The sequence below is a fragment of the Homalodisca vitripennis genome, chromosome 3 (genome assembly GCF_021130785.1).
Source record: "Homalodisca vitripennis isolate AUS2020 chromosome 3, UT_GWSS_2.1, whole genome shotgun sequence".
NCBI lineage: Eukaryota > Metazoa > Arthropoda > Insecta > Hemiptera > Cicadellidae > Homalodisca > Homalodisca vitripennis.
The window spans coordinates 27,921,074-27,948,475 of NC_060209.1; the positions used below are offsets into that span (position 1 = coordinate 27,921,074).

At 33.2% G+C, this 27,402-nt stretch overlaps 1 protein-coding gene and 2 long non-coding RNA genes across 3 annotated transcripts; 2 read left to right on the forward strand and 1 right to left on the reverse strand.

The window, feature by feature from the left end:
• Positions 1–2,248: 2,248 nt before the first annotated feature.
• LOC124356716 (protein FAM177A1-like) lies at positions 2,249–9,671 on the reverse strand. Its single transcript, XM_046807890.1, has 4 exons — positions 9,366–9,671; positions 5,741–5,905; positions 4,064–4,182; positions 2,249–2,755 (listed from the first exon to the last, which is right to left on the reverse strand). The coding sequence occupies exons 1-4, from the start codon at positions 9,429–9,431 to the stop codon at positions 2,746–2,748; spliced, it is 360 nt and encodes a 119-aa protein (XP_046663846.1). The 5' UTR covers positions 9,432–9,671; the 3' UTR covers positions 2,249–2,745.
• LOC124356719 lies at positions 9,342–26,894 on the forward strand. Its single transcript, XR_006921887.1, has 2 exons — positions 9,342–9,482; positions 26,605–26,894. It is a non-coding gene; the product is annotated as an uncharacterized LOC124356719 (long non-coding RNA).
• Positions 12,623–21,466, forward strand: LOC124356718. The gene is made up of 2 exons (XR_006921886.1): positions 12,623–12,892; positions 15,111–21,466. It is a non-coding gene; the product is annotated as an uncharacterized LOC124356718 (long non-coding RNA).
• Positions 26,895–27,402: the final 508 nt, after the last annotated feature.

Here is a 27,402-nt window from a genome sequence, read left to right on the forward strand (position 1 = left end):
TTAGGCTTGGCTGGTAAAGAGTCAGTAAAAATGCATTTCCGAGAACTAGGAATTTTAACGGTATTTGATAGGTATATTTTAGAAACAGTTAAATATTGTAAACAAATTAATATTCCCACTATATCACAAAGTCACACATATAATACAAGGCATCATTTTATTAGTGATAGACATAATTTGGAACTCTACAAAAACAAAAAAAAAAACAACTTTTTCAGGACTAAAATTTATGCAGTACTTACCTCAAAACATTACCAATGAACAGAGTATGACAATACGAGTATTTATCAGAAAACTAAAGACATTTCTTACCACCATATCTTGCTACTCTCTAGAAGAGTTTTATAATCGTAGAAATAGTTAGTATTTGGGTCAACAAATTTATAAAGTATCTACTGAAAAAGTGTATGTTAGTTAAGAATGCATAATGGTTTGGAATGCATGTAAAAAATTTAACAATTAAAAATAATTTTATTTGGATCTGAACAATTATATATAATAAAAAGTCACATGTGTTCATGATTATCCCTCCTTATGTGATCTTGACAGGAGGGGACTCCTACCCCCTACCTTACCCATCCTAAATATCCCCTCACTCCGGTACCAGCACTTAGGTCCTTTTAGAACTAAGAGAAATGAGAGATTTTTATATCTTCTTTGCTAAGTGAACATAAAATAACAATTTAATCTTTGAACTGTACTCAAATAATCTGTATAATTGATGGGAATATAAGGGTTCTTAGGCTTATGAGCAGAGCCACAGCTACAAGGGTGCAGGGGAGAGGGGATTTGTTTGCCCCTCACAGCAAAATTGTAGGAACAGCAAAATTACAGAGAGTTGAGTCATTGCGTTACAACTACCGGTACTGTTTACGCTTAGTTTAGTCTATAAGCAAATCGCTTTACTACTGGGTAAAAAAATAAGTGTTATGCTTGTTTTCCTAGTTATTTGTTAACAATCCTTCAACTTTCTCCAAAATATTGTTAAAACAAGCTTTATTCCATTGTCATATGTGAAAAAATCCAACTTTGTGGAATTTTAATTGAGGAAATAAATTATATTATTTAAATAAACTTCTTTTTTTAATTGTTTTAATGTCCACCTATTTTCTATCAACCCCTTTCAACTTGACATACATAAGTACATATAGTACTTAACTAAGTCATAACTTGACAAAAACATCTTGACTAGCTCTCTCTGAAGTAACGAGGGTTATTCAAAAAGTAAGTTGTTTTAATAAATAAAAAGTTACATGCGACTTTTCCAATTTATTTATTAAATATACTCGTACTTGAAAGAACAACTCAAACTATTTATTTTCAACATAGTTATCATTAAATTTAAACTTTTGTCATATGTAGGTACAAACTTTCAATAGCTGTTGAATAATATTCTACCGCCTATGAACCTAACCAATCGCGATGTTTTAAGCAGTGACGAAGTGTGACCACACTCAATTAATTGTCTTTTTGTTTGACATCAACATAAGAAACCCACTACCAGTGACTATGTGGTCAAGAAATGCATCACCTTCATGACACCAGATAAGAAACTTAAGACATTTTCTTTGTTTTAAGCTTATCAGTCAAACATTTGGGTAATCTCTGGTACAAAATTTACGATAAGTTTCTTGGTCACAATTTCATGCACTAGAGTTCTTGATATCTGGGGAAAATGTTTTGAAAGATCTGTGATTGTGCAACTTCACTTTTCCATAACCTTATGATTGATTTAGTTGTACCCACAGATGGTTCATCTACTCTGCTTTTTGTCATGAACATCAATTAATTCTTCATGAAACTATTGCCTTCATGTTTAACTGCAGTATAGTTCATAATGTCTTATCAATATACAGGACACAATTCAAGATGAATTTCCATCGGATGGACTTTCTTCACCAAAAGCATGTATTTCACAGTCGGCCAGAAATTTGATTATGGTGGGCATTTTGAACACTAGTTTGGAGCACTTAAAATAACGTAGTGACCTTCAGAATGACATTGCCAGAGTCACTATACACACCCAATCGGTGATCAGATGCCTCGCCAACTTACTTTTTGAACGACCCTTGTATTTCCAGCTACATACACGAAATACCACAAACATTTACATGTGTTTAAAAGAGCTTGGATCAAGATGCGAGCTTGTAGCAACTTGCAGCCACCAGGTTTTTGTTACACGTCTAAACATGGGCAACTTATGGTAACTTTGTAAAAATTTGCTTTGGCTATAGAAAATACACACATATCAAAATGTAAAACTTTTTATTACAGTAAAGTGACATTGTGGTAAAATATGCATGTACTATAAATATCACAGCAGAGAATACACAGAACAGAAAGACCACACTTACCTTATATGTAAGTATATTCTAATATAAATTATATCTATAATTGTAAAAGATCACATTGTGCAGAATGTTCAACACCCATGTCTTGTTGCTTATTATTTATGTTATATCAACAACAATAGTTTGTTCTGAACCTAATCTCTTGCATGATAGTTGTGGCCAACCAAATTAGACTATGTAGGGGCCCAAGCTCAGTACAGCATATGACCAATAAATAATATTTTTTAATACAAATCAACACTTTCCTTTACATACATATTTAACTTACAAGGAAAAAAAATAATTAGACACAATATTTACAAGTTAATAGTTTAAATATATTGTTAGTAAAATGTTTAAATTTTCAATTGTAGAATAAAAATAATCTTTCAGACACAGAAGGCATGGAGAATCATCAAAGTGTCCTGTGAAACATTGAAGCAAATTAACTAACATATTATCAGCAATTTACAATTCAGAATATTTTAATTTATTGAGTTATGTTATTACATACAACAAATTAATGATCATTAAATGAGAATGATTAAATGATGTATTTAAGATAACTAAGACATTTGAAAATACATATTTTTTCATTCTTTATTTCTAATATAACATATTACTCTGCACATATTTTGGTAATAAAATATATATTTCTGTAAATACTTTTTAATCACAATGTGATATTAAGGCACAAGACTTCTTTCAGTCTATATTTTGAAATATAATTACTTAAAAATATTTAATTAAATATCCAAAAATGTTTCTATAGTGGGTATTTTATAAATTAGTCACTATAACATTTGGAGCTATTTTAAGTTTCTGAATAAACTATGTTATACCTTAATGCGATGGACAGATTCTTAAAACAATATCCATATAATGTAAAATGTACATAAATAAACATTTATTAAATAGAACAAACCTAATTTAGTACCATATTTTCTGTTGATAACAAAAAAAAATTGAATTTTCTTATTGGATTAAATAAATTAACTATTTAATAATACTCATTTTGTGGCGATTACGGGATAATGTAAATAGACCCACCCTACCACCATTTTGTAAATCATGACTTGAGACTTTTTTTTCACTTTTTATCATTTATTTTTGAATTTTATGCCATTCATATGCGCCATGCACAATGTCACGAGTACAGAGAATTCAGTTTATTTCAGCACAGCACTCTAAGGCCAAATCAGAGACAAAGTACATTTAGCTTTCACTTATAACTGTGAAATTCATTTTCAGGCAAGTAGAAAAATGCAGTATGAATTCCTACTTATATATATTGTTCTTTATGAAAGGAGAGACCAATCATACAGTTGTATTCTGCTTGCCCTCACAGGTCATTAAGATTTGGTGAATGAATCGGTTCAGCTTCCATAAAAAAACTTAAAAACCTTTGTCACTGTCTTAAAAAAAACAAGAGTGTTAATTCACTGGAATCCTTACACCACATCTGAGAAAGTTTGTGGAGTGTTAGTGTTAACATTTTTATCAAACACATAAGCTGCCTTGTCTGTACTAAGTGTACATGAGAGATTCTGAGTCACTACAGTAAAATAAACTGGACTTAATTACTTAAAACTTAAAATTACAAAAATTTAAACTCAAATTAACATTGAAGTTTCAGGAACTTTTATAAAATTTACATAACAGTTGATAAAACAATTTACAAAATCTTACTGCAATTTATATCTTAAGAGTTGATGTTTTGTGATGTTCAATACATCTGTGTGGAAGGAGGCTCAGTAACGCTTGGTGCAACCCCAGTGGCTGTCTGCTCTTCAGCTGACTTGGTCACCCATCCTCCCATCTCCAGGTCTTGTTCCTTCTTTAAAGCCTCCTCCTGCACCAGTAACAAACATACAATGCTTGGTTTTTAGGACTTTTCAATGAATTGCGTACCGTAGCTGTTTAAATGTTACAACAAAAAAAACAGCTAAGTAGTAAGTAAACTAGTCCTGCAGTAACAGACTTTGTATAAATTATCATTTTAAAAGATATTAAAAGGTGGATTAAACTGTCCGCACATAAACAAAACAAAAAAAACACTGAAAATTATTGGATTTAGTTAAATGTTTTCCCCGCTTTAACTATTGAACTTTTCAAATCATCACTAAACATTAATACTTTCTTAGCAATATATTTGAAGAAATCACACAAAAAACAACTCAATTCTAAAATTTATACAACTTACTATTATTAACAAAAAGTTTAATTCTAGAATTTTAAAGTTTAATTCTAAAGTACAAAAATGTCAGTAATTTGCCATCTAATAATAATAATTTTATTGCTTTAGAACATGTGCATGTTATAGAAATTGTCAAAGAAGAAAATAAGCTAAAATTTTGGATTCCTACATGACATCTAGGTTACTTTCATACATACAATTTATTCCATCCATCCTACTGCTCATTCATTTGAATTTCCCACTCTAGCACCAGCGTCAGTCACCAATTATGTGGTCACCCATACATGTGCCATGAACTCGTCTGTATTGTAAAAAGCTTCTGAGAGCAGTGCAGTTTTCAGTTGAGTTTTAAATGCCTTAGGCATTGCGGCACTTTTTATGAAATTTGGCAGTTTGTTGACAAACTGAGCTCCTGCCTGAGAAGGCAAACGCTCATGTACTACCGTCCTGTGTCTCCCAGTTCGGTAGTTGTCCCTGCCTCTAGTCTCATATGAGTGTATATCACTACCTCTGATGAGATTGCATTTTGACTTGAAAAACATAGACGTCTCTAGAAAGTAGAGGCAGGGAAATGCCAACAGTTTCAGATTTCTGAATGCTGGTCTGCACGACTCTCTCCATTGTAGTTTTGCAATTGTTCAAACAGCTTTTTTTTAGTGTAAACACTCTAGAGAAATGTGTATTTGCACAGCCTCCCCACAAGACCACTCCGTATGACAGGTGGGGGTATATCAATCCATAATACGCCGTCATCAGTACATGAGTTGGGCAGTATTTGGATAGCTGCCTCAAAACATAAATGCCTGAGGAAAATTTTGAACAAACGTTGTCTACATGACTATCCCATGTCAACCCTCGATCAAGGTGTATTCCAAGGAATTTAGTCGAGTAGACTTCTTCGATCTCAGCCTCCTCCAACATCACTATAGGACTTTGATCAGAGACGGTCGGCCGCAAACGAAATTGAACAAACACCGATTTTGACGGGTTTGTTTTAAGATTGAGCTCATTGAAATGTTGAATTAAGTTGTTGAGCTCAGTGAATGTTGTCATTTCAAGTTGTGTGTTTGATTTTCCTTTGAAACAGAGAGTATAACTTTGCTTTATGAATAGAACAAAAGTGAAAGTTCTATGATTAAGTCACAAACAAATTAAATGTACAAATTCATGAAATTTGGTAATATTCACTGTAACAGTATTATGGTTCTCTTACCTCAGCCACCAGCTGATTGAAGTGGTCTATCTCAAACTGGTACTTAGGGGTTGTAATGCCAAAAAATGAAGCCAACGATTCTCCCAGATAATCACAGACTTCCAGTGTCTTTGACCCAGCAGTAGTAGTCTGATACCATATCCAAGGACCCCATGTCAAGGATTTCTTAAGTTCAACAACAAAATCAATTAACATTCTACTAAATTAAAATTATTACTAAATGTGCTTCGTGAAACACATGAGTGTATTCCAGCTAATTCAAAAGAAGCAAGTTTGAATTAGCTGACAAAAATAAAATATCAACTAACAAAAACTAATATTTACTGCCATTAATTTAGTTAAGAATCAATAATTAAATAAAAAATTATTTTAAACTAGAAGTTTTACCCTAAAAAAATTATCACAAAGCAATGTTTAAAAATTGTGGGTAAAACTTTTATTCCAGTAAAAACTGTGACACTAACATTTAAAACATCAATTTTAATTTATCTGGCATATATGTCTGAATTAGGCGACTAAGAGCTCAAAATGTTTGAAATATCTATTATTTAGTTTTATTTTTTAACTTATCAAGTGAGCACTACTTTTACAAAAGGCTTCATAATTTACTTAGAAACATAGTGCAATGAAAGTTGGCTGATCTCTATGTAGAGATCCATGTCCAGATGGATGGCCATTAACCATTATCACACCTTATAATGCCTTATCAATAAGCCATTGGTGCCTATCATGGAATGTTCTATAACGGCTGGGACAATCCCAAAGACTTCAGCATCACGGAACCTTTCATGATAAGTACTACGAGTGTGTAAAAACATTTCCAAACTTGATTGAAATAGTCATATGAAATTTTTATATTGTATTAAAAGTAAAAAAAAATAATCGATTACCAATATATAATACTGAGTGTTTAAAAAGAACTCCTTAGTTTTAATGTGACATATACAAAATGACATACATTATTGTAATTAGTGGTGTTCGATTCATATAGTTTCGCTCCTGCAAATATGGAAATTTAGTTTTTGCAGTTGGCAAGCTTGCTTGATTTTGAGAATAACGGCACCAGAACTCAGTTCAGACATTCAGTGTCATGTATTGGTTATTACACAACAGTAGGTACAGTGTAATACTGAGTCTGTTACTCTTTTACTTTTACTACTTTTACGGTTACAGTACTAACCGTACTGTTAGAGTACGGTCCAATAAGCGGACCCGGTTTTTTATATCGAAATTGGCAAACGATATTACTTAATCATAACCATCGATATAATCAATCGATACTGATGAATTATTTTTAACAATTTAATAATAATCTATATGAACAGCTGTAAACACTTTCAAATAATACAATTAAGGTGATATTTTAAATTTCACGTAACATTGTGTATTAAAATGGCCGTCAATCTTAGGAAGCTTCACGAAATTGCTTTAAAAGACGATAAAATATGTTTTTTATGGCTTCAGGATGTTGGGGTTGGGTTAGTACCTATGAATCCATTATTTGATATTTGTGGAAAGGTAACAAATGTAACTGTCAGAGGAGCTAAACATGGTCGTCTTCAGATGCAAAAAAAAAAGAAGGTAATGGTGGACACAACTTTAGTAAAAACGTTTTCGTTCTGTTTCATTTAGTTAAAGTTATGAGTTTTCCCTGATTTTTGGTTATGTTCATTTATTATTTGTTATCATTCACATTTTAAATTTAAGGGGAGTCGGTTGACTATATAGCGCACATGTTAAATTAGATAAGGTTTAGGAACATGTTTCTCAATAACCAATAAACATATCAAGATAAGGTTTTGTTTTATTTGAATCTGCTATTTCTTACCTACATTTACAGCACAGCAAATTTCCATAGCATAAATTTAAATATATAAAATTTTTTTTTTTATAAAAGTCAATTTTTATCAATTTTTTTGCAAATAACTTTTTTTTTTATTATTAGACTACATACAACAATTTTCTGTGCTATAAACATTGCCCTAATTACGGGGAACAAAATTAAAAAATAATCATCAAAATATAATGAGTGGTGTTCTAGAGAAACGTGTTCCTAAATAAAGAAAAACAAGAATTTTCAGAAAACTCTTTTAAAGATTGCATATACATTAATCAGAAACATAACAACATTTAATGCATTCCAGGACCATAACTAGGGTTGTCAGGACCCTCCTCTTGTTCATGTAAGTCTTCTAAATGCCTTTTAGCTGCAGTTACTTTCTGGCGACACACTTTTTTCTCGATCTATTCCACAGCTTTCTGCGCTTTGTTGATTCGAGTGACATCAAATTTTTTCATTGTTTCACAACAATAGCATGCAGGTGTGATCCCTAGTTTGCTCAACACTTCACATTTTATTATGTTCCCTTTGTTGAAACTTGCCACAGCATCAAATACACCTAGTTCTAATGTTCCCTTCATCACGAAGGTTGATTTTGGAACTCACGAACAAATTATATTGTTCAGTGATTCACTGGGGTTTTGAGTACCACCGTGCAAACATATTGTTAACAATGATGGATCAGATAAATCTCTAAATATTTGTTTCGCCTCTTTCATGATAGCAGGAGCAATGTGATTGTGATTGTTGTGATCATAAGTTTCATCATTTATTTTAGCTAGTTGGTACTTACACCACGTATCTTGGCTAGTACTTATATCAGGCTAGTACTTGGTTCTGGTTCTTGATATTCACTAGGCACAATTACTTTTTTACCACCTGGATTTCTTGTCCCTGTAAAGCACTTTGCTTTGTTTTTGAAGGTTTTATGTGCTCTAGACATTTTCACAAACAATAAACTACACAGTATAACTAAATATTATAACTTAGACTGAATGAAAGCAAGAAACACAATGTATGTGACAATAATAAACAACAACAATTAGGGTTATGTCAAATCTCAACTGACTGTAAACAGATGGGGGTTGACAACCTTGTATGTTCAAAGCAGCATAAAGCAGGTTGGCCAACATAAGCCTAATAATAAATAGGATTATGTATGACAATGATGCAGAGTACATGAAATTTTACGAGCCAAAATATGCTGCAGCCATTTACATAATATTATATATGGGTGTGATATTGTTGGCCGATTTGAATAAAAATTACACCAAATTAAACAAGGAGAGTCTAAAGATTAATAAAAGCAAATAAAACTTTTTTTAATTTTTTTTAGATTTTTTTGTCAACTGACTCCTCTAAAACATATGATTGTTATTACTTTTATATCGATTGATAGTCTATGATTCGATATGCGAATATTAGGTATCGATGATTAATATTCTTCGATATAAAAAAACCGGGTCCGCTTATTGGACCGTACCCCTACAATGCAAATGTAATTTTGGATGTCAGTGTGATGGTGAACAGCCTACAGCAAATACTATCCCTGCAATTACTAAAACTTTCAAGGAAACTTTAACCAGGAAGGTGGATAGGCAGTGATAATATAATCTCTTGAACTTAATCATCAAAAACCAAAAAGCTTGAACTTAACCCCAATTGACCTTTTTTGGAGCCACATAAAAAATGTTGTGTATGCTGGTGTCAAGGTATATAATATCACCCATTTACGGGAAAGAATTACTAAAGCAGTCAAGGCAATTATACAATGATAGTGAATACCTGGTGAAAAGTGTAGTATTGTCTCGACATAGGGCAATAAATGGATCCCATGTTGATGTTTGCCATGTTTTAAACAACTTGGAAGAAGTAGACGTAAACAGATGCTAATTTTTTCAGGTTTGTTCAAAAGTCTATCAAATAAAACTTATGAACTTGACAAAGATGCTTTGTTTAAGATTGTTTATGGATTCCTCGTGGGCCAATACTCTAAGAATGTTAAAGATCATTGGTAGCATTAAATTAATTTTGAAATCCTATGCTGATGTGCAGAATTTAGGTTATAAATACATTTTTAATTTCACACAATAATCTTTGGACTAATTTATACAGAAGCTATTTAAAATCAGTTTTATCCCTGAAAAGTAACTGAGGCTAAAGTATTTTTCTAAGTACGAGACCTAGGTAATAATTACGCAGCTATACTCACCGGATCAACACTAAATCAACATTAAATTATTTTTGATATGGGGGTTCTGCAGTAATATAGATTAACTCTTATCATGGGATAATATGGCAGGTGTCCAGAGAGAGTATTCAAGACCTCTCAGGAAAGTGTACGGTGTCCCTCAAGGCAGCGGTTTGTGACCCATCCTGACAACGAGATATATTAATATTAATTTTGATAATATAATAAACTGTATTTAACGACTGAAAGTTATGTAGCTACGCGAATGCATGTAATTATTTGTATTAGTAATCTACTATATAAAAATTAATCGCTAAATGTATTGCAAATCTCGAGAACGATTGAAACGATTTGGCTATGTGTTAAATGTAATCCCGTGCTTAGATAAATACTATCGTACAGACTATCGTGTGTCCCGTCGGACGCACAATTACGGTACACAATTTTTAGGTTCACCTTGGGTTACAAAATGAAACGTTGAAAAACTCATTAAAATTAAACATTTAATTTAAAAAACGTATTACTGTTTTTTGCCAATATTATTGAAAAATTCGACGGCAAATAAAAAATTCCGGAAATAAGCCTTGTCGTGACCGTGTCAATAAAAATTAATTTTCTTGTACTTAAATTAAATAAAAGAACTATTAAGGCGTAAATTTACTCCTTGTTTTAAAATAATGGGTGCTTTCAATTAACTTATGATATGTTTGTTTAAAATAAAGTAATTTAAAGCGATTTCAAATTTGAAATTAAATGTTAATTTCAGAGTAATTCTTATTTATAATTGTTCCCTAATAACGCAACAGGCCAACATAATTCAACTATAGCAAAGCAAAATTTTAATAAAGAATTACTGCACGTAGCGTAGAGCATTCGTGGGAAGGATTGGTTCAAAGCAAAAGTTAAGTTCAGATCCATTTTACTTTCCACTAGGTACAGCGCAGCATCTGAAGTCTAACGCTGTGACAGACGTGATTCCTGGAAACGACATCCGATTGTGTGAAATACAATTTTTGACACGATCCCAAATCACGATGGTAATTGTGCACCAGATGAGACAATGAGAACACCATTCATTCATCTAGATTACATTAATTTTGTTTCTAGTCTTGGTATCTGTTATGTAGAAACCATGTAAAGAGTTCGTTTTGAGCTTGTTGATTCCAGATTCCAGGAGTAACAGCGTTAGACTTCAGACGCTGCAATGCTAGGAAAGTGAAATGAAGCTGAACTTAACATTCGTAACGAAGTACTTTAGAATGTTGTGGATTTTCTCTAAGACAAAAATAGTAGTATTTTTTATATCAGAGAGTAATTTACTGTAATTAGGACCCATAGTAAGTATCACGTATATACAACATGAATTTTCACGTCCGTGAGTCACAAAAAAGCCTAAAGCTCACTTATTTCATCTCATTATTTAATAATACGTTAAAATGCACGTCCTAAGTTTCATTAAACTCAACCCTAAATAATAAAGTATTTCAGATTTTAAAATTGAGTTTTTCTTCACAATCTTTTACCTCATTGATCCATATTCCGGTGATTATACTTGTGATTATATCTACGGTTTTACCTTCGAAGTTAATATTATAAGTAATATAAAATTAAATCTCACACGACCACATAAATATTTTAAATACTAAACTTAAAAATCCAAGACGGCTGCCTAGACTCAAAACTGTGCTAAATAAAAGAAGTAAACTTTATTATGGACACATACTAACAATTTATGGGTAATTCAGTATTGTACAACATATTTCATAGACTCGCTGTTTATTATATACATGTTAAGACTTTTATAATGTTTCAATTGAATGTATACATATTTCAAATATGTATGTATGTTAATTTATAATTTCACCAGCAATGCCATATGCAAGGACGCAGTGGCCATTTCCTTTGATTATATAACCTCTAACATTCCATAGACCATAACAACAATCATGTTGAAGTTACTTATCGATTAGTAAATGTTAGTAATATGTAATAATCTGTGACTATCCGATGCATTACTTACGGTGATAACTTTTATATCCAAATGAGTTGATGTTCACTCTACTTATCTAAACAAAAATAAACAGTCACTATAATATCACGATCTATTAACTTTGGTTTTGAGTCAGTACGTTATCTCGGATATGTCAAGTAAAATACATAATAGTGCGAAACACAGAGGTAATTATCTGCAAACTCTGCGGTTTAGGAACTCGTTGCCTCAAGTGAAATATTTAATATTGTTGATTGGATTGCCAACTCCACCCACCTCAACTTTAACAAGTTAGCAGTGGTAGATGAAATAATCTTAACTTTTTCCCAGTTGCGTTTTAATAATAAAAACCACTTTAGAAAACTTGCTGCACACTTTATATTCACTGTTTTACTTTTTCCAGGCTAGACACAATGATATACACACACACACACACACACACACACACACACACATATATATATATATATATATATATATATATATATATATATATATATATATATATATATATACTTTATGTCACTAGCAAAATTCTAAATAAAATTAGCTAAATTTATAAATTTTAATATTGTTCAGGAGAATATTCATCCTACTATCTGTTGACTAATTATATTTGTTTTACTGTGTAGTAGTCTTAATTTATGTCAGTATTAATTTTATTGCCATTCAAACAGAATGAATGGAATGTAGAATACTGTTTAGAAATACATTTATTTATATGAAACAATATTAAAACTAAATTTATTTTGTAAATAATTATGTAACCAAACCCATCAAACTGTACTAATTACATTTTTTCATCAAATTAGGCTCACTTCGGTGCATTGTACTATATTCGACGACGCTCATCCGGTTCAGTTCATTATACTATGTCAATCTAGGCTTTCCCACTTCATTATACTATGTTCGGCTAAGCTCGTCCGGTTCAGTTCATTATACTATGTCAATCTAGGCTTTCCCACTTCATTATACTATGTTCGGCTAAGCTCGTCCGGTTCAGTTCATTATACTATGTCAATCTAGGCTTTCCCACTTCATTATACTATATTCGGCTAAGCTCGTCCGGTTCAGTTCATTATACTATGTCAATCTAGGCTTTCCCACTTCATTATACTATATTCGGCTAAGGTCGTCCGGTTCAGTTTATTATACTATGTTAATCTAGGCTCTCCCACTTCAATTCATTGTACTACATTCTGATAAGCTCATCCGTTTTAGTTCATTATACTATGTTAAGCTAGGCTCTCCCACTTCAGTTCATTATACAGTAACATGACAGGCTGGTCTACTCCTGTTCAGTGCATTATATTATATCAAACTAGGCTTTTATGATTATTTGTCAGCGTCCGAGGATGGCGGGACAATTGTTGAATTTAAATTCTTATCTCTAGGGTGATAAGCTGACACGATAATCACTCAGTTGAAAAGCTGTTTATTACAGAACATATTCTCAGAAGGAGTAATCAAATCAGATTTCGTAGTCTTTTTAGTGAAAGCACTTATAATGTAGCACTTATGATGGAGTCCTGTGATGGTTAAAAAAGGAAATAGTCATGTATGAAGTATATTGTTCCAATGTTTGTGATTAGGAGGATCAGAGAATAAGCAAACTGGAAACTGACACTTATGTAAGATAGTTTACCACTTTTAGTTCGAAAGAATTATATTTTTGCCGCCGTAGCTTACCTCCTTGTTGTTCTGGTGAAGGAATATTACATATACGACTTAAGAAGCCACTATTTTCAAAAGGTGACAACTTCCGGCGCTTATAACCTGGTTCTGTATACGGGATAGAGAGGAAAACTAGCTTCCTCCGGATGTGTGTGTCACACACAGTAGACCACCGTTTGCTAATAAATGTCTCAACTTAACGTCAACGGTTCTCTAGATAATGTGCGTGCAGACACACACAATCACATACTAAGATCTATTTATACCGTTCCGATGTACTATTAATATTTATTATTGTTTTAATATCTAAGATGAAATGCATGCCTACTTTGCTGGCTACACAGTTCGATGTCTGCTTAGTCCTGTGTTATAAATTCTTCAAAGGTATGACAACCTACAATAACCAGTCTTGTTCGTTATATCATTCTATTTTCTTGGTTCAGTCTTGGAGTAAATATGTACATTGTTATATACATAATCAGTATCGTACCTATCTTCAGTGCAAAACAGAGCCACTGTCCCCTCGCTGGGTTTCTGCCATATTGCACTTTGTGTCACTGCGCTCGTTTGTTTCCTCAAATTGTAGTCACAGAGTCATTGCAGTCACTTTTTTGGTTTCTTCAGCTACTGTACATATATATCGTCCCATAATGTCAAAGGTAATTTTCAACATCTAAAACAAACTAAATTGTTCGAATTCATTCATCACTGCTGCCATCTATAGCAAAAGTTAAATAACATTATTGTCATATCTATTTGCAGCACAATATAAAAATGGTATTTGTTCAACAAAATATTAAAGTCTGAAATAAAATATTGTATAATAAGTATTATTTCAGAATAAAAATATGTCTATGTTTTATTCTCATATCTAAGCAATGGCCAAGCCAAATTTCGTTTAAATCCGTTCACTAGATTCTGTGTGATGGATTATCAAGCATCTGAACACTCAAACATAGAAATATCCACACTTTCAAACATTATTTTTCTCACAATTCCATTTGTTTAACATTTTCCTGTTTGCGGTCAAGTCAAGTCACTGTGACTGTGGGGGGGTGGATCCCCCACATCTTTCACGGCAGAGGCCTTGAGAGATGTGGGGGATCCACCACCCCCCCCCCCCACAGTCAACGACTTGACTTGACGCACAAACAGGAAAATGTTTACACAAACAGACAATTATAAAAATATAAATTACAATTCACACCGTAGTGCTACTATATTATATTATCTTCTGTATAAGTTATTATAAACGTTTTTGTGTAGTATATATCAAATTATTTTTAATCCTTACATATCCAGTATTTTAAGCATCATTTTAAGTAAATCGATGTTTAAATTCAATTAATAATTTCAGTGCAATGCTCGGATGCGTTGACGTGATGGGAAACAAGTGCCAAACATACACCTATAACAAAATCCTCTTTAATAAAATATTATGATGTATAAGAGTAAAAGTACATTTAAAAGACTATAATCTATACATAAGCTTCCAAACTTTAATCTGACGATAGAACAAGGCCAAGTAATTTGAAATCTAATACAATAATACATTACACAATACACAATATGTAATATGCAGTATTCTTATCGATAGTTAAAAACATTATTTTGTATAATCGCTTTCTTCTTGATTTAAATTTATGTCGGTCAAGTACGATTTACTAGTACTAAGCTCGTCCGGTTCAGTTCATTATACTATGTCAATCTAGGCTTTCCCACTTCATTATACTATATTCGGCTAAGCTCGTCCGGTTCAGTTCATTATACTATGTCAATCTAGGCTTTCCCACTTCACTATACTATATTCGGCTAAGCTCGTCCGGTTCAGTTCATTATACTATGTCAATCTAGGCTTTCCCTCTTCATTATACTATATTCGGCTATGGTCGTCCGGTTCAGTTTATTATACTATGTTAATCTAGGCTCTCCCACTTCAATTCATTGTACTACATTCTGATAAGCTCATCCGTTTTAGTTCATTATACTATGTTAAGCTAGGCTCTCCCACTTCAGTTCATTATACAGTAACATGACAGGCTGGTCTACTCCTGTTCAGTGCATTATATTATATCAAACTAGGCTTTTATGATTATTTGTCAGCGTCCGAGGATGGCGGGACAATTGTTGAATTTAAATTCTTATCTCTAGGGTGATAAGCTGACACGATAATCACTCAGTTGAAAAGCTGTTTATTACAGAACATATTCTCAGAAGGAGTAATCAAATCAGATTTCGTAGTCTTTTTAGTGAAAGCACTTATAATGTAGCACTTATGATGGAGTCCTGTGATGGTTAAAAAAAGGAAATAGTCATGTATGAAGTATATTGTTCCAATGTTTGTGATTAGGAGGATCAGAGAATAAGCAAACTGGAAACTGACACTTATGTAAGATAGTTTACCACTTTTAGTTCGAAAGAATTATATTTTTGCCGCCGTAGCTTACCTCCTTGTTGTTCTGGTGAAGGAATATTACATATACGACTTAAGAAGCCACTATTTTCAAAAGGTGACAACTTCCGGCGCTTATAACCTGGTTCTGTATACGGGATAGAGAGGAAAACTAGCTTCCTCCGGATGTGTGTGTCACACACAGTAGACCACCGTTTGCTAATAAATGTCTCAACTTAACGTCAACGGTTCTCTAGATAATGTGCGTGCAGACACACACAATCACATACTAAGATCTATTTATACCGTTCCGATGTACTATTAATATTTATTATTGTTTTAATATCTAAGATGAAATGCATGCCTACTTTGCTGGCTACACAGTTCGATGTCTGCTTAGTCCTGTGTTATAAATTCTTCAAAGGTATGACAACCTACAATAACCAGTCTTGTTCGTTATATCATTCTATTTTCTTGGTTCAGTCTTGGAGTAAATATGTACATTGTTATATACATAATCAGTATCGTACCTATCTTCAGTGCAAAACAGAGCCACTGTCCCCTCGCTGGGTTTCTGCCATATTGCACTTTGTGTCACTGCGCTCGTTTGTTTCCTCAAATTGTAGTCACAGAGTCATTGCAGTCACTTTTTTGGTTTCTTCAGCTACTGTACATATATATCGTCCCATAATGTCAAAGGTAATTTTCAACATCTAAAACAAACTAAATTGTTCGAATTCATTCATCACTGCTGCCATCTATAGCAAAAGTTAAATAACATTATTGTCATATCTATTTGCAGCACAATATAAAAATGGTATTTGTTCAACAAAATATTAAAGTCTGAAATAAAATATTGTATAATAAGTATTATTTCAGAATAAAAATATGTCTATGTTTTATTCTCATATCTAAGCAATGGCCAAGCCAAATTTCGTTTAAATCCGTTCACTAGATTCTGTGTGATGGATTATCAAGCATCTGAACACTCAAACATAGAAATATCCACACTTTCAAACATTATTTTTCTCACAATTCCATTTGTTTAACATTTTCCTGTTTGCGGTCAAGTCAAGTCACTGTGACTGTGGGGGGGTGGATCCCCCACATCTTTCACGGCAGAGGCCTTGAGAGATGTGGGGGATCCACCACCCCCCCCCCCCACAGTCAACGACTTGACTTGACGCACAAACAGGAAAATGTTTACACAAACAGACAATTATAAAAATATAAATTACAATTCACACCGTAGTGCTACTATATTATATTATCTTCTGTATAAGTTATTATAAACGTTTTTGTGTAGTATATATCAAATTATTTTTAATCCTTACATATCCAGTATTTTAAGCATCATTTTAAGTAAATCGATGTTTAAATTCAATTAATAATTTCAGTGCAATGCTCGGATGCGTTGACGTGATGGGAAACAAGTGCCAAACATACACCTATAACAAAATCCTCTTTAATAAAATATTATGATGTATAAGAGTAAAAGTACATTTAAAAGACTATAATCTATACATAAGCTTCCAAACTTTAATCTGACGATAGAACAAGGCCAAGTAATTTGAAATCTAATACAATAATACATTACACAATACACAATATGTAATATGCAGTATTCTTATCGATAGTTAAAAACATTATTTTGTATAATCGCTTTCTTCTTGATTTAAATTTATGTCGGTCAAGTACGATTTACTAGTACTAAGCTCGTCCGGTTCAGTTCATTATACTATGTCAATCTAGGCTTTCCCACTTCATTATACTATATTCGGCTAAGCTCGTCCGGTTCAGTTCATTATACTATGTCAATCTAGGCTTTCCCTCTTCATTATACTATATTCGGCTATGGTCGTCCGGTTCAGTTTATTATACTATGTTAATCTAGGCTCTCCCACTTCAATTCATTGTACTACATTCTGATAAGCTCATCCGTTTTAGTTCATTATACTATGTTAAGCTAGGCTCTCCCACTTCAGTTCATTATACAGTAACATGACAGGCTGGTCTACTCCTGTTCAGTGCATTATATTATATCAAACTAGGCTTTTATGATTATTTGTCAGCGTCCGAGGATGGCGGGACAATTGTTGAATTTAAATTCTTATCTCTAGGGTGATAAGCTGACACGATAATCACTCAGTTGAAAAGCTGTTTATTACAGAACATATTCTCAGAAGGAGTAATCAAATCAGATTTCGTAGTCTTTTTAGTGAAAGCACTTATAATGTAGCACTTATGATGGAGTCCTGTGATGGTTAAAAAAAAGGAAATAGTCATGTATGAAGTATATTGTTCCAATGTTTGTGATTAGGAGGATCAGAGAATAAGCAAACTGGAAACTGACACTTATGTAAGATAGTTTACCACTTTTAGTTCGAAAGAATTATATTTTTGCCGCCGTAGCTTACCTCCTTGTTGTTCTGGTGAAGGAATATTACATATACGACTTAAGAAGCCACTATTTTCAAAAGGTGACAACTTCCGGCGCTTATAACCTGGTTCTGTATACGGGATAGAGAGGAAAACTAGCTTCCTCCGGATGTGTGTGTCACACACAGTAGACCACCGTTTGCTAATAAATGTCTCAACTTAACGTCAACGGTTCTCTAGATAATGTGCGTGCAGACACACACAATCACATACTAAGATCTATTTATACCGTTCCGATGTACTATTAATATTTATTATTGTTTTAATATCTAAGATGAAATGCATGCCTACTTTGCTGGCTACACAGTTCGATGTCTGCTTAGTCCTGTGTTATAAATTCTTCAAAGGTATGACAACCTACAATAACCAGTCTTGTTCGTTATATCATTCTATTTTCTTGGTTCAGTCTTGGAGTAAATATGTACATTGTTATATACATAATCAGTATCGTACCTATCTTCAGTGCAAAACAGAGCCACTGTCCCCTCGCTGGGTTTCTGCCATATTGCACTTTGTGTCACTGCGCTCGTTTGTTTCCTCAAATTGTAGTCACAGAGTCATTGCAGTCACTTTTTTGGTTTCTTCAGCTACTGTACATATATATCGTCCCATAATGTCAAAGGTAATTTTCAACATCTAAAACAAACTAAATTGTTCGAATTCATTCATCACTGCTGCCATCTATAGCAAAAGTTAAATAACATTATTGTCATATCTATTTGCAGCACAATATAAAAATGGTATTTGTTCAACAAAATATTAAAGTCTGAAATAAAATATTGTATAATAAGTATTATTTCAGAATAAAAATATGTCTATGTTTTATTCTCATATCTAAGCAATGGCCAAGCCAAATTTCGTTTAAATCCGTTCACTAGATTCTGTGTGATGGATTATCAAGCATCTGAACACTCAAACATAGAAATATCCACACTTTCAAACATTATTTTTCTCACAATTCCATTTGTTTAACATTTTCCTGTTTGCGGTCAAGTCAAGTCACTGTGACTGTGGGGGGGTGGATCCCCCACATCTTTCACGGCAGAGGCCTTGAGAGATGTGGGGGATCCACCACCACCCCCCCCCCACAGTCAACGACTTGACTTGACGCACAAACAGGAAAATGTTTACACAAACAGACAATTATAAAAATATAAATTACAATTCACACCGTAGTGCTACTATATTATATTATCTTCTGTATAAGTTATTATAAACGTTTTTGTGTAGTATATATCAAATTATTTTTAATCCTTACATATCCAGTATTTTAAGCATCATTTTAAGTAAATCGATGTTTAAATTCAATTAATAATTTCAGTGCAATGCTCGGATGCGTTGACGTGATGGGAAACAAGTGCCAAACATACACCTATAACAAAATCCTCTTTAATAAAATATTATGATGTATAAGAGTAAAAGTACATTTAAAAGACTATAATCTATACATAAGCTTCCAAACTTTAATCTGACGATAGAACAAGGCCAAGTAATTTGAAATCTAATACAATAATACATTACACAATACACAATATGTAATATGCAGTATTCTTATCGATAGTTAAAAACATTATTTTGTATAATCGCTTTCTTCTTGATTTAAATTTATGTCGGTCAAGTACGATTTACTAGTACTAAGCTCGTCCGGTTCAGTTCATTATACTATGTCAATCTAGGCTTTCCCACTTCATTATACTATATTCGGCTAAGCTCGTCCGGTTCAGTTCATTATACTATGTCAATCTAGGCTTTCCCTCTTCATTATACTATATTCGGCTATGGTCGTCCGGTTCAGTTTATTATACTATGTTAATCTAGGCTCTCCCACTTCAATTCATTGTACTACATTCTGATAAGCTCATCCGTTTTAGTTCATTATACTATGTTAAGCTAGGCTCTCCCACTTCAGTTCATTATACAGTAACATGACAGGCTGGTCTACTCCTGTTCAGTGCATTATATTATATCAAACTAGGCTTTTATGATTATTTGTCAGCGTCCGAGGATGGCGGGACAATTGTTGAATTTAAATTCTTATCTCTAGGGTGATAAGCTGACACGATAATCACTCAGTTGAAAAGCTGTTTATTACAGAACATATTCTCAGAAGGAGTAATCAAATCAGATTTCGTAGTCTTTTTAGTGAAAGCACTTATAATGTAGCACTTATGATGGAGTCCTGTGATGGTTAAAAAGAGGAAATAGTCATGTATGAAGTATATTGTTCCAATGTTTGTGATTAGGAGGATCAGAGAATAAGCAAACTGGAAACTGACACTTATGTAAGATAGTTTACCACTTTTAGTTCGAAAGAATTATATTTTTGCCGCCGTAGCTTACCTCCTTGTTGTTCTGGTGAAGGAATATTACATATACGACTTAAGAAGCCACTATTTTCAAAAGGTGACAACTTCCGGCGCTTATAACCTGGTTCTGTATACGGGATAGAGAGGAAAACTAGCTTCCTCCGGATGTGTGTGTCACACACAGTAGACCACCGTTTGCTAATAAATGTCTCAACTTAACGTCAACGGTTCTCTAGATAATGTGCGTGCAGACACACACAATCACATACTAAGATCTATTTATACCGTTCCGATGTACTATTAATATTTATTATTGTTTTAATATCTAAGATGAAATGCATGCCTACTTTGCTGGCTACACAGTTCGATGTCTGCTTAGTCCTGTGTTATAAATTCTTCAAAGGTATGACAACCTACAATAACCAGTCTTGTTCGTTATATCATTCTATTTTCTTGGTTCAGTCTTGGAGTAAATATGTACATTGTTATATACATAATCAGTATCGTACCTATCTTCAGTGCAAAACAGAGCCACTGTCCCCTCGCTGGGTTTCTGCCATATTGCACTTTGTGTCACTGCGCTCGTTTGTTTCCTCAAATTGTAGTCACAGAGTCATTGCAGTCACTTTTTTGGTTTCTTCAGCTACTGTACATATATATCGTCCCATAATGTCAAAGGTAATTTTCAACATCTAAAACAAACTAAATTGTTCGAATTCATTCATCACTGCTGCCATCTATAGCAAAAGTTAAATAACATTATTGTCATATCTATTTGCAGCACAATATAAAAATGGTATTTGTTCAACAAAATATTAAAGTCTGAAATAAAATATTGTATAATAAGTATTATTTCAGAATAAAAATATGTCTATGTTTTATTCTCATATCTAAGCAATGGCCAAGCCAAATTTCGTTTAAATCCGTTCACTAGATTCTGTGTGATGGATTATCAAGCATCTGAACACTCAAACATAGAAATATCCACACTTTCAAACATTATTTTTCTCACAATTCCATTTGTTTAACATTTTCCTGTTTGCGGTCAAGTCAAGTCACTGTGACTGTGGGGGGGTGGATCCCCCACATCTTTCACGGCAGAGGCCTTGAGAGATGTGGGGGATCCACCACCCCACCCCCCACAGTCAACGACTTGACTTGACGCACAAACAGGAAAATGTTTACACAAACAGACAATTATAAAAATATAAATTACAATTCACACCGTAGTGCTACTATATTATATTATCTTCTGTATAAGTTATTATAAACGTTTTTGTGTAGTATATATCAAATTATTTTTAATCCTTACATATCCAGTATTTTAAGCATCATTTTAAGTAAATCGATGTTTAAATTCAATTAATAATTTCAGTGCAATGCTCGGATGCGTTGACGTGATGGGAAACAAGTGCCAAACATACACCTATAACAAAATCCTCTTTAATAAAATATTATGATGTATAAGAGTAAAAGTACATTTAAAAGACTATAATCTATACATAAGCTTCCAAACTTTAATCTGACGATAGAACAAGGCCAAGTAATTTGAAATCTAATACAATAATACATTACACAATACACAATATGTAATATGCAGTATTCTTATCGATAGTTAAAAACATTATTTTGTATAATCGCTTTCTTCTTGATTTAAATTTATGTCGGTCAAGTACGATTTACTAGTACTAAGCTCGTCCGGTTCAGTTCATTATACTATGTCAATCTAGGCTTTCCCACTTCATTATACTATATTCGGCTAAGCTCGTCCGGTTCAGTTCATTATACTATGTCAATCTAGGCTTTCCCACTTCATTATACTATATTCGGCTAAGCTCGTCCGGTTCAGTTCATTATACTATGTCAATCTAGGCTTTCACTTCATTATACTATATTCGGCTAAGCTCGGCTATGTCGCATTCGGCTAAGCTCGTCTGGTTCAGTTCATTATACTATGTCAATCTAGGCTTTCCCTCTTCATTATACTATATTCGGCTATGGTCGTCCGGTTCAGTTTATTATACTATGTTAATCTAGGCTCTCCCACTTCAATTCATTGTACTACATTCTGATAAGCTCATCCGTTTTAGTTCATTATACTATGTTAAGCTAGGCTCTCCCACTTCAGTTCATTATACAGTAACATGACAGGCTGGTCTACTCCTGTTCAGTGCATTATATTATATCAAACTAGGCTTTTATGATTATTTGTCAGCGTCCGAGGATGGCGGGACAATTGTTGAATTTAAATTCTTATCTCTAGGGTGATAAGCTGACACGATAATCACTCAGTTGAAAAGCTGTTTATTACAGAACATATTCTCAGAAGGAGTAATCAAATCAGATTTCGTAGTCTTTTTAGTGAAAGCACTTATAATGTAGCACTTATGATGGAGTCCTGTGATGGTTAAAAAAAGGAAATAGTCATGTATGAAGTATATTGTTCCAATGTTTGTGATTAGGAGGATCAGAGAATAAGCAAACTGGAAACTGACACTTATGTAAGATAGTTTACCACTTTTAGTTCGAAAGAATTATATTTTTGCCGCCGTAGCTTACCTCCTTGTTGTTCTGGTGAAGGAATATTACATATACGACTTAAGAAGCCACTATTTTCAAAAGGTGACAACTTCCGGCGCTTATAACCTGGTTCTGTATACGGGATAGAGAGGAAAACTAGCTTCCTCCGGATGTGTGTGTCACACACAGTAGACCACCGTTTGCTAATAAATGTCTCAACTTAACGTCAACGGTTCTCTAGATAATGTGCGTGCAGACACACACAATCACATACTAAGATCTATTTATACCGTTCCGATGTACTATTAATATTTATTATTGTTTTAATATCTAAGATGAAATGCATGCCTACTTTGCTGGCTACACAGTTCGATGTCTGCTTAGTCCTGTGTTATAAATTCTTCAAAGGTATGACAACCTACAATAACCAGTCTTGTTCGTTATATCATTCTATTTTCTTGGTTCAGTCTTGGAGTAAATATGTACATTGTTATATACATAATCAGTATCGTACCTATCTTCAGTGCAAAACAGAGCCACTGTCCCCTCGCTGGGTTTCTGCCATATTGCACTTTGTGTCACTGCGCTCGTTTGTTTCCTCAAATTGTAGTCACAGAGTCATTGCAGTCACTTTTTTGGTTTCTTCAGCTACTGTACATATATATCGTCCCATAATGTCAAAGGTAATTTTCAACATCTAAAACAAACTAAATTGTTCGAATTCATTCATCACTGCTGCCATCTATAGCAAAAGTTAAATAACATTATTGTCATATCTATTTGCAGCACAATATAAAAATGGTATTTGTTCAACAAAATATTAAAGTCTGAAATAAAATATTGTATAATAAGTATTATTTCAGAATAAAAATATGTCTATGTTTTATTCTCATATCTAAGCAATGGCCAAGCCAAATTTCGTTTAAATCCGTTCACTAGATTCTGTGTGATGGATTATCAAGCATCTGAACACTCAAACATAGAAATATCCACACTTTCAAACATTATTTTTCTCACAATTCCATTTGTTTAACATTTTCCTGTTTGCGGTCAAGTCAAGTCACTGTGACTGTGGGGGGGTGGATCCCCCACATCTTTCACGGCAGAGGCCTTGAGAGATGTGGGGGATCCACCACCCCCCCCCCACAGTCAACGACTTGACTTGACGCACAAACAGGAAAATGTTTACACAAACAGACAATTATAAAAATATAAATTACAATTCACACCGTAGTGCTACTATATTATATTATCTTCTGTATAAGTTATTATAAACGTTTTTGTGTAGTATATATCAAATTATTTTTAATCCTTACATATCCAGTATTTTAAGCATCATTTTAAGTAAATCGATGTTTAAATTCAATTAATAATTTCAGTGCAATGCTCGGATGCGTTGACGTGATGGGAAACAAGTGCCAAACATACACCTATAACAAAATCCTCTTTAATAAAATATTATGATGTATAAGAGTAAAAGTACATTTAAAAGACTATAATCTATACATAAGCTTCCAAAGTTTAAACTGACGATAGAACAAGGCCAAGTAATTTGAAATCTAATACAATAATACATTACACAATACACAATATGTAATATGCAGTATTCTTATCGATAGTTAAAAACATTATTTTGTATAATCGCTTTCTTCTTGATTTAAATTTATGTCGGTCAAGTACGATTTCGAATAAAATAAAAACTAATATTCAGTATGTAAGTAAATTGAGAGATTTAACGGACGCTACGTGTTTAATTGATTATGGTGACCAGTTTCGTTTGTGTGTAAGAGAGATAGTACAAACAATGGTTATTCATTTTACAACACAAGCTGGAAATTTTTAAATGACAAAATAATGGCTATCCACCATTATACACTCTTTATTGGGGTAAACTTTTATCTCGGTAAAATCCAATACTGAAGTAATTTAACAATAGAATCCATTTGAATAACAGATACGCCCCGCCCATTGTATGTTGGCGTTTGTTTGTTTTAATACAGTTTGATGGTGGGCGGCCATAACGGTTCACAGGAAGTGGACAATTCCAATCAAGCCAATTGATTGCCAATCAATTCTGATACAGTCAGACAGTAAGTAACCGCACAAGCCATAACTAACTACCTCTGACGCCACCACGCCATCACGCCTGGTTTAGAGTTCGGGCTAGCCAGAATGGTTTTAATAATTTTCATACAGCGGTAGGCTCGGTGGCGTGTAACTTATTTGTGTAGACATTGAAATTGTAGGTTTGGGCATCAATTTCTTCTAATAGGTGGTTATAAAATGTGGTATTAATAATTAATGTTTTATTTGTCTCTGTCTGTTTTTAAAAACTTGTGGTATGTTGTGCTCAATGCGGTAGTTTACCAGTATAAGATATTTTTGATCATTACTTAGAGTTTGTTTACAGTTTTTGACCACAGCCTTTATGATTCAGGTAGACTTCCATTAAAGGATGTAATGTTTAGTATTTTGAAACTTGCCTAGAAGAATCGAGGAAACCCGTTTTGACCACCTCCTTATCCCAAAAGGAACCGAAAACCATCATAGGGTATTTATTTTAGAGACATTTTCATGCCAATTTTGGTTCCAATCTATCCGACCACAACTCGTCTAGAATACTAGTGTAAAATACTGTTTGATCATGGAGCTACACCCCTAAAATATTAATGTACATCTACGTTCATATAAAGTTAGTATAGCTACAAGATACATTTGTGAGGTTTTAAAAGTCAACAATTTTCAAAGGAAGGATAAACATACACAAATATATGTTGTGTCAACCCAAAGTGTCCGACCACTTTCAAATAAATGTCTACATAGGCCAATGGTTCTTCATAGTCAAACCATTACAACTAAAATATATTTACTATTTATTTTATCCTAAAAGCAAAACTTTTGTATTACAAAACTTTTATGAGTGAAATTCTGTGCTTAATATATGTTGTGTCAACCCAAAGTGTCCGACCACTTTCAAATAAATGTCTACATAGGCCAATGGTTCTTCATAGTCAAACCATTACAACTAAAATATATTTACTATTTATTTTATCCTAAAAGCAAAACTTTTGTATTACAAAACTTTTATGAGTGAAATTCTGTGCTTAATAGTCAATTGATTTACTGTTTAAACCTTAAAAAATATAAAAGTATTTTAATAACTAGCCTGGGTTCTTAAATGGCAGATGTTAACAGAAAAACACCGTTGTAAAATAATCAGCAGTAAGGGTTTAAACTTCAATACAGTTAATATCAGATAAACCCATCATGTTTGCTTATCTATTATTTGTTATCCAAGTGGATGTTGTAACCCTTCAATTAAGAATCGGAATTTTAATGACCCAAACTTCTCCAATTCTTGCAAACAACGCTCGCGAGGACTTTAACCTCTCGTGTCCGTTTGGGCTTCACATTTTATCTGTCGGACACACAACTTGCGCAATTTCTTTCCAATGTAAAGGTAGCTTTTACCACCACTAACACGCACTGAAAGAGCCCTGTCTGTTCACGAGGTCATCATGGGCCACCTGGATGGGGTGATCATACACCGCAGCCCTTGAGGAGCTCGTCTGTCATGAGTTCGCCATCAAGTTAACGGTCGTTCTAGTTCTGTCCTTGTCCGCCAGGTAGCAGCCGACAATGTTAGTTTATGCGTACTTTGTGTGCCGCTGTTTGGTCTTCTGATGTAAATGAATAATTATAATTTAAAATACAACATGTCTACCTTAATTCGTCATTTAAAATGTACATGCGTCTGTGACATTGTAATTGGAAGACCATGACTATATAATACTATAAAATTCACAGAAACAAGATTATTTTACCTTTCCTTCCTGTTTATAAAATAAATCTAATTGTTTATTATAACATTAAATATAAATTTTGAGACATGTTACCCGTGGCTTCGCACGCATATAACTTATTGTTTGGGAACTTCACATCAGTCAATCTCACCTGAATGTTGATGTGCAGTTTGTTAGTTGTCTAATGGTAATGAAGTAGTGATGAACATATCATAGATGATCAAGTATCACTGATTTATATCAGTTGCCTACGGTGTTATCTGTGTCACTTATCTATAAGCGCCGTTCCGATTGAAATATCAATAAAGATTTTCAATAATTTACTATCATGGGCTTATGCTATAACAATTTACAAAGTAATATTATTAGATCAATCCGTACGGAATTTCAATGCGGGTACAACAATACAGACTAGACATTTCAATATCAATATTTTGAAATGTCTCCATTTAATTAATAGCAATTGTTACATTTGTCATATAACAATACCCATACTAAGAGACAAAA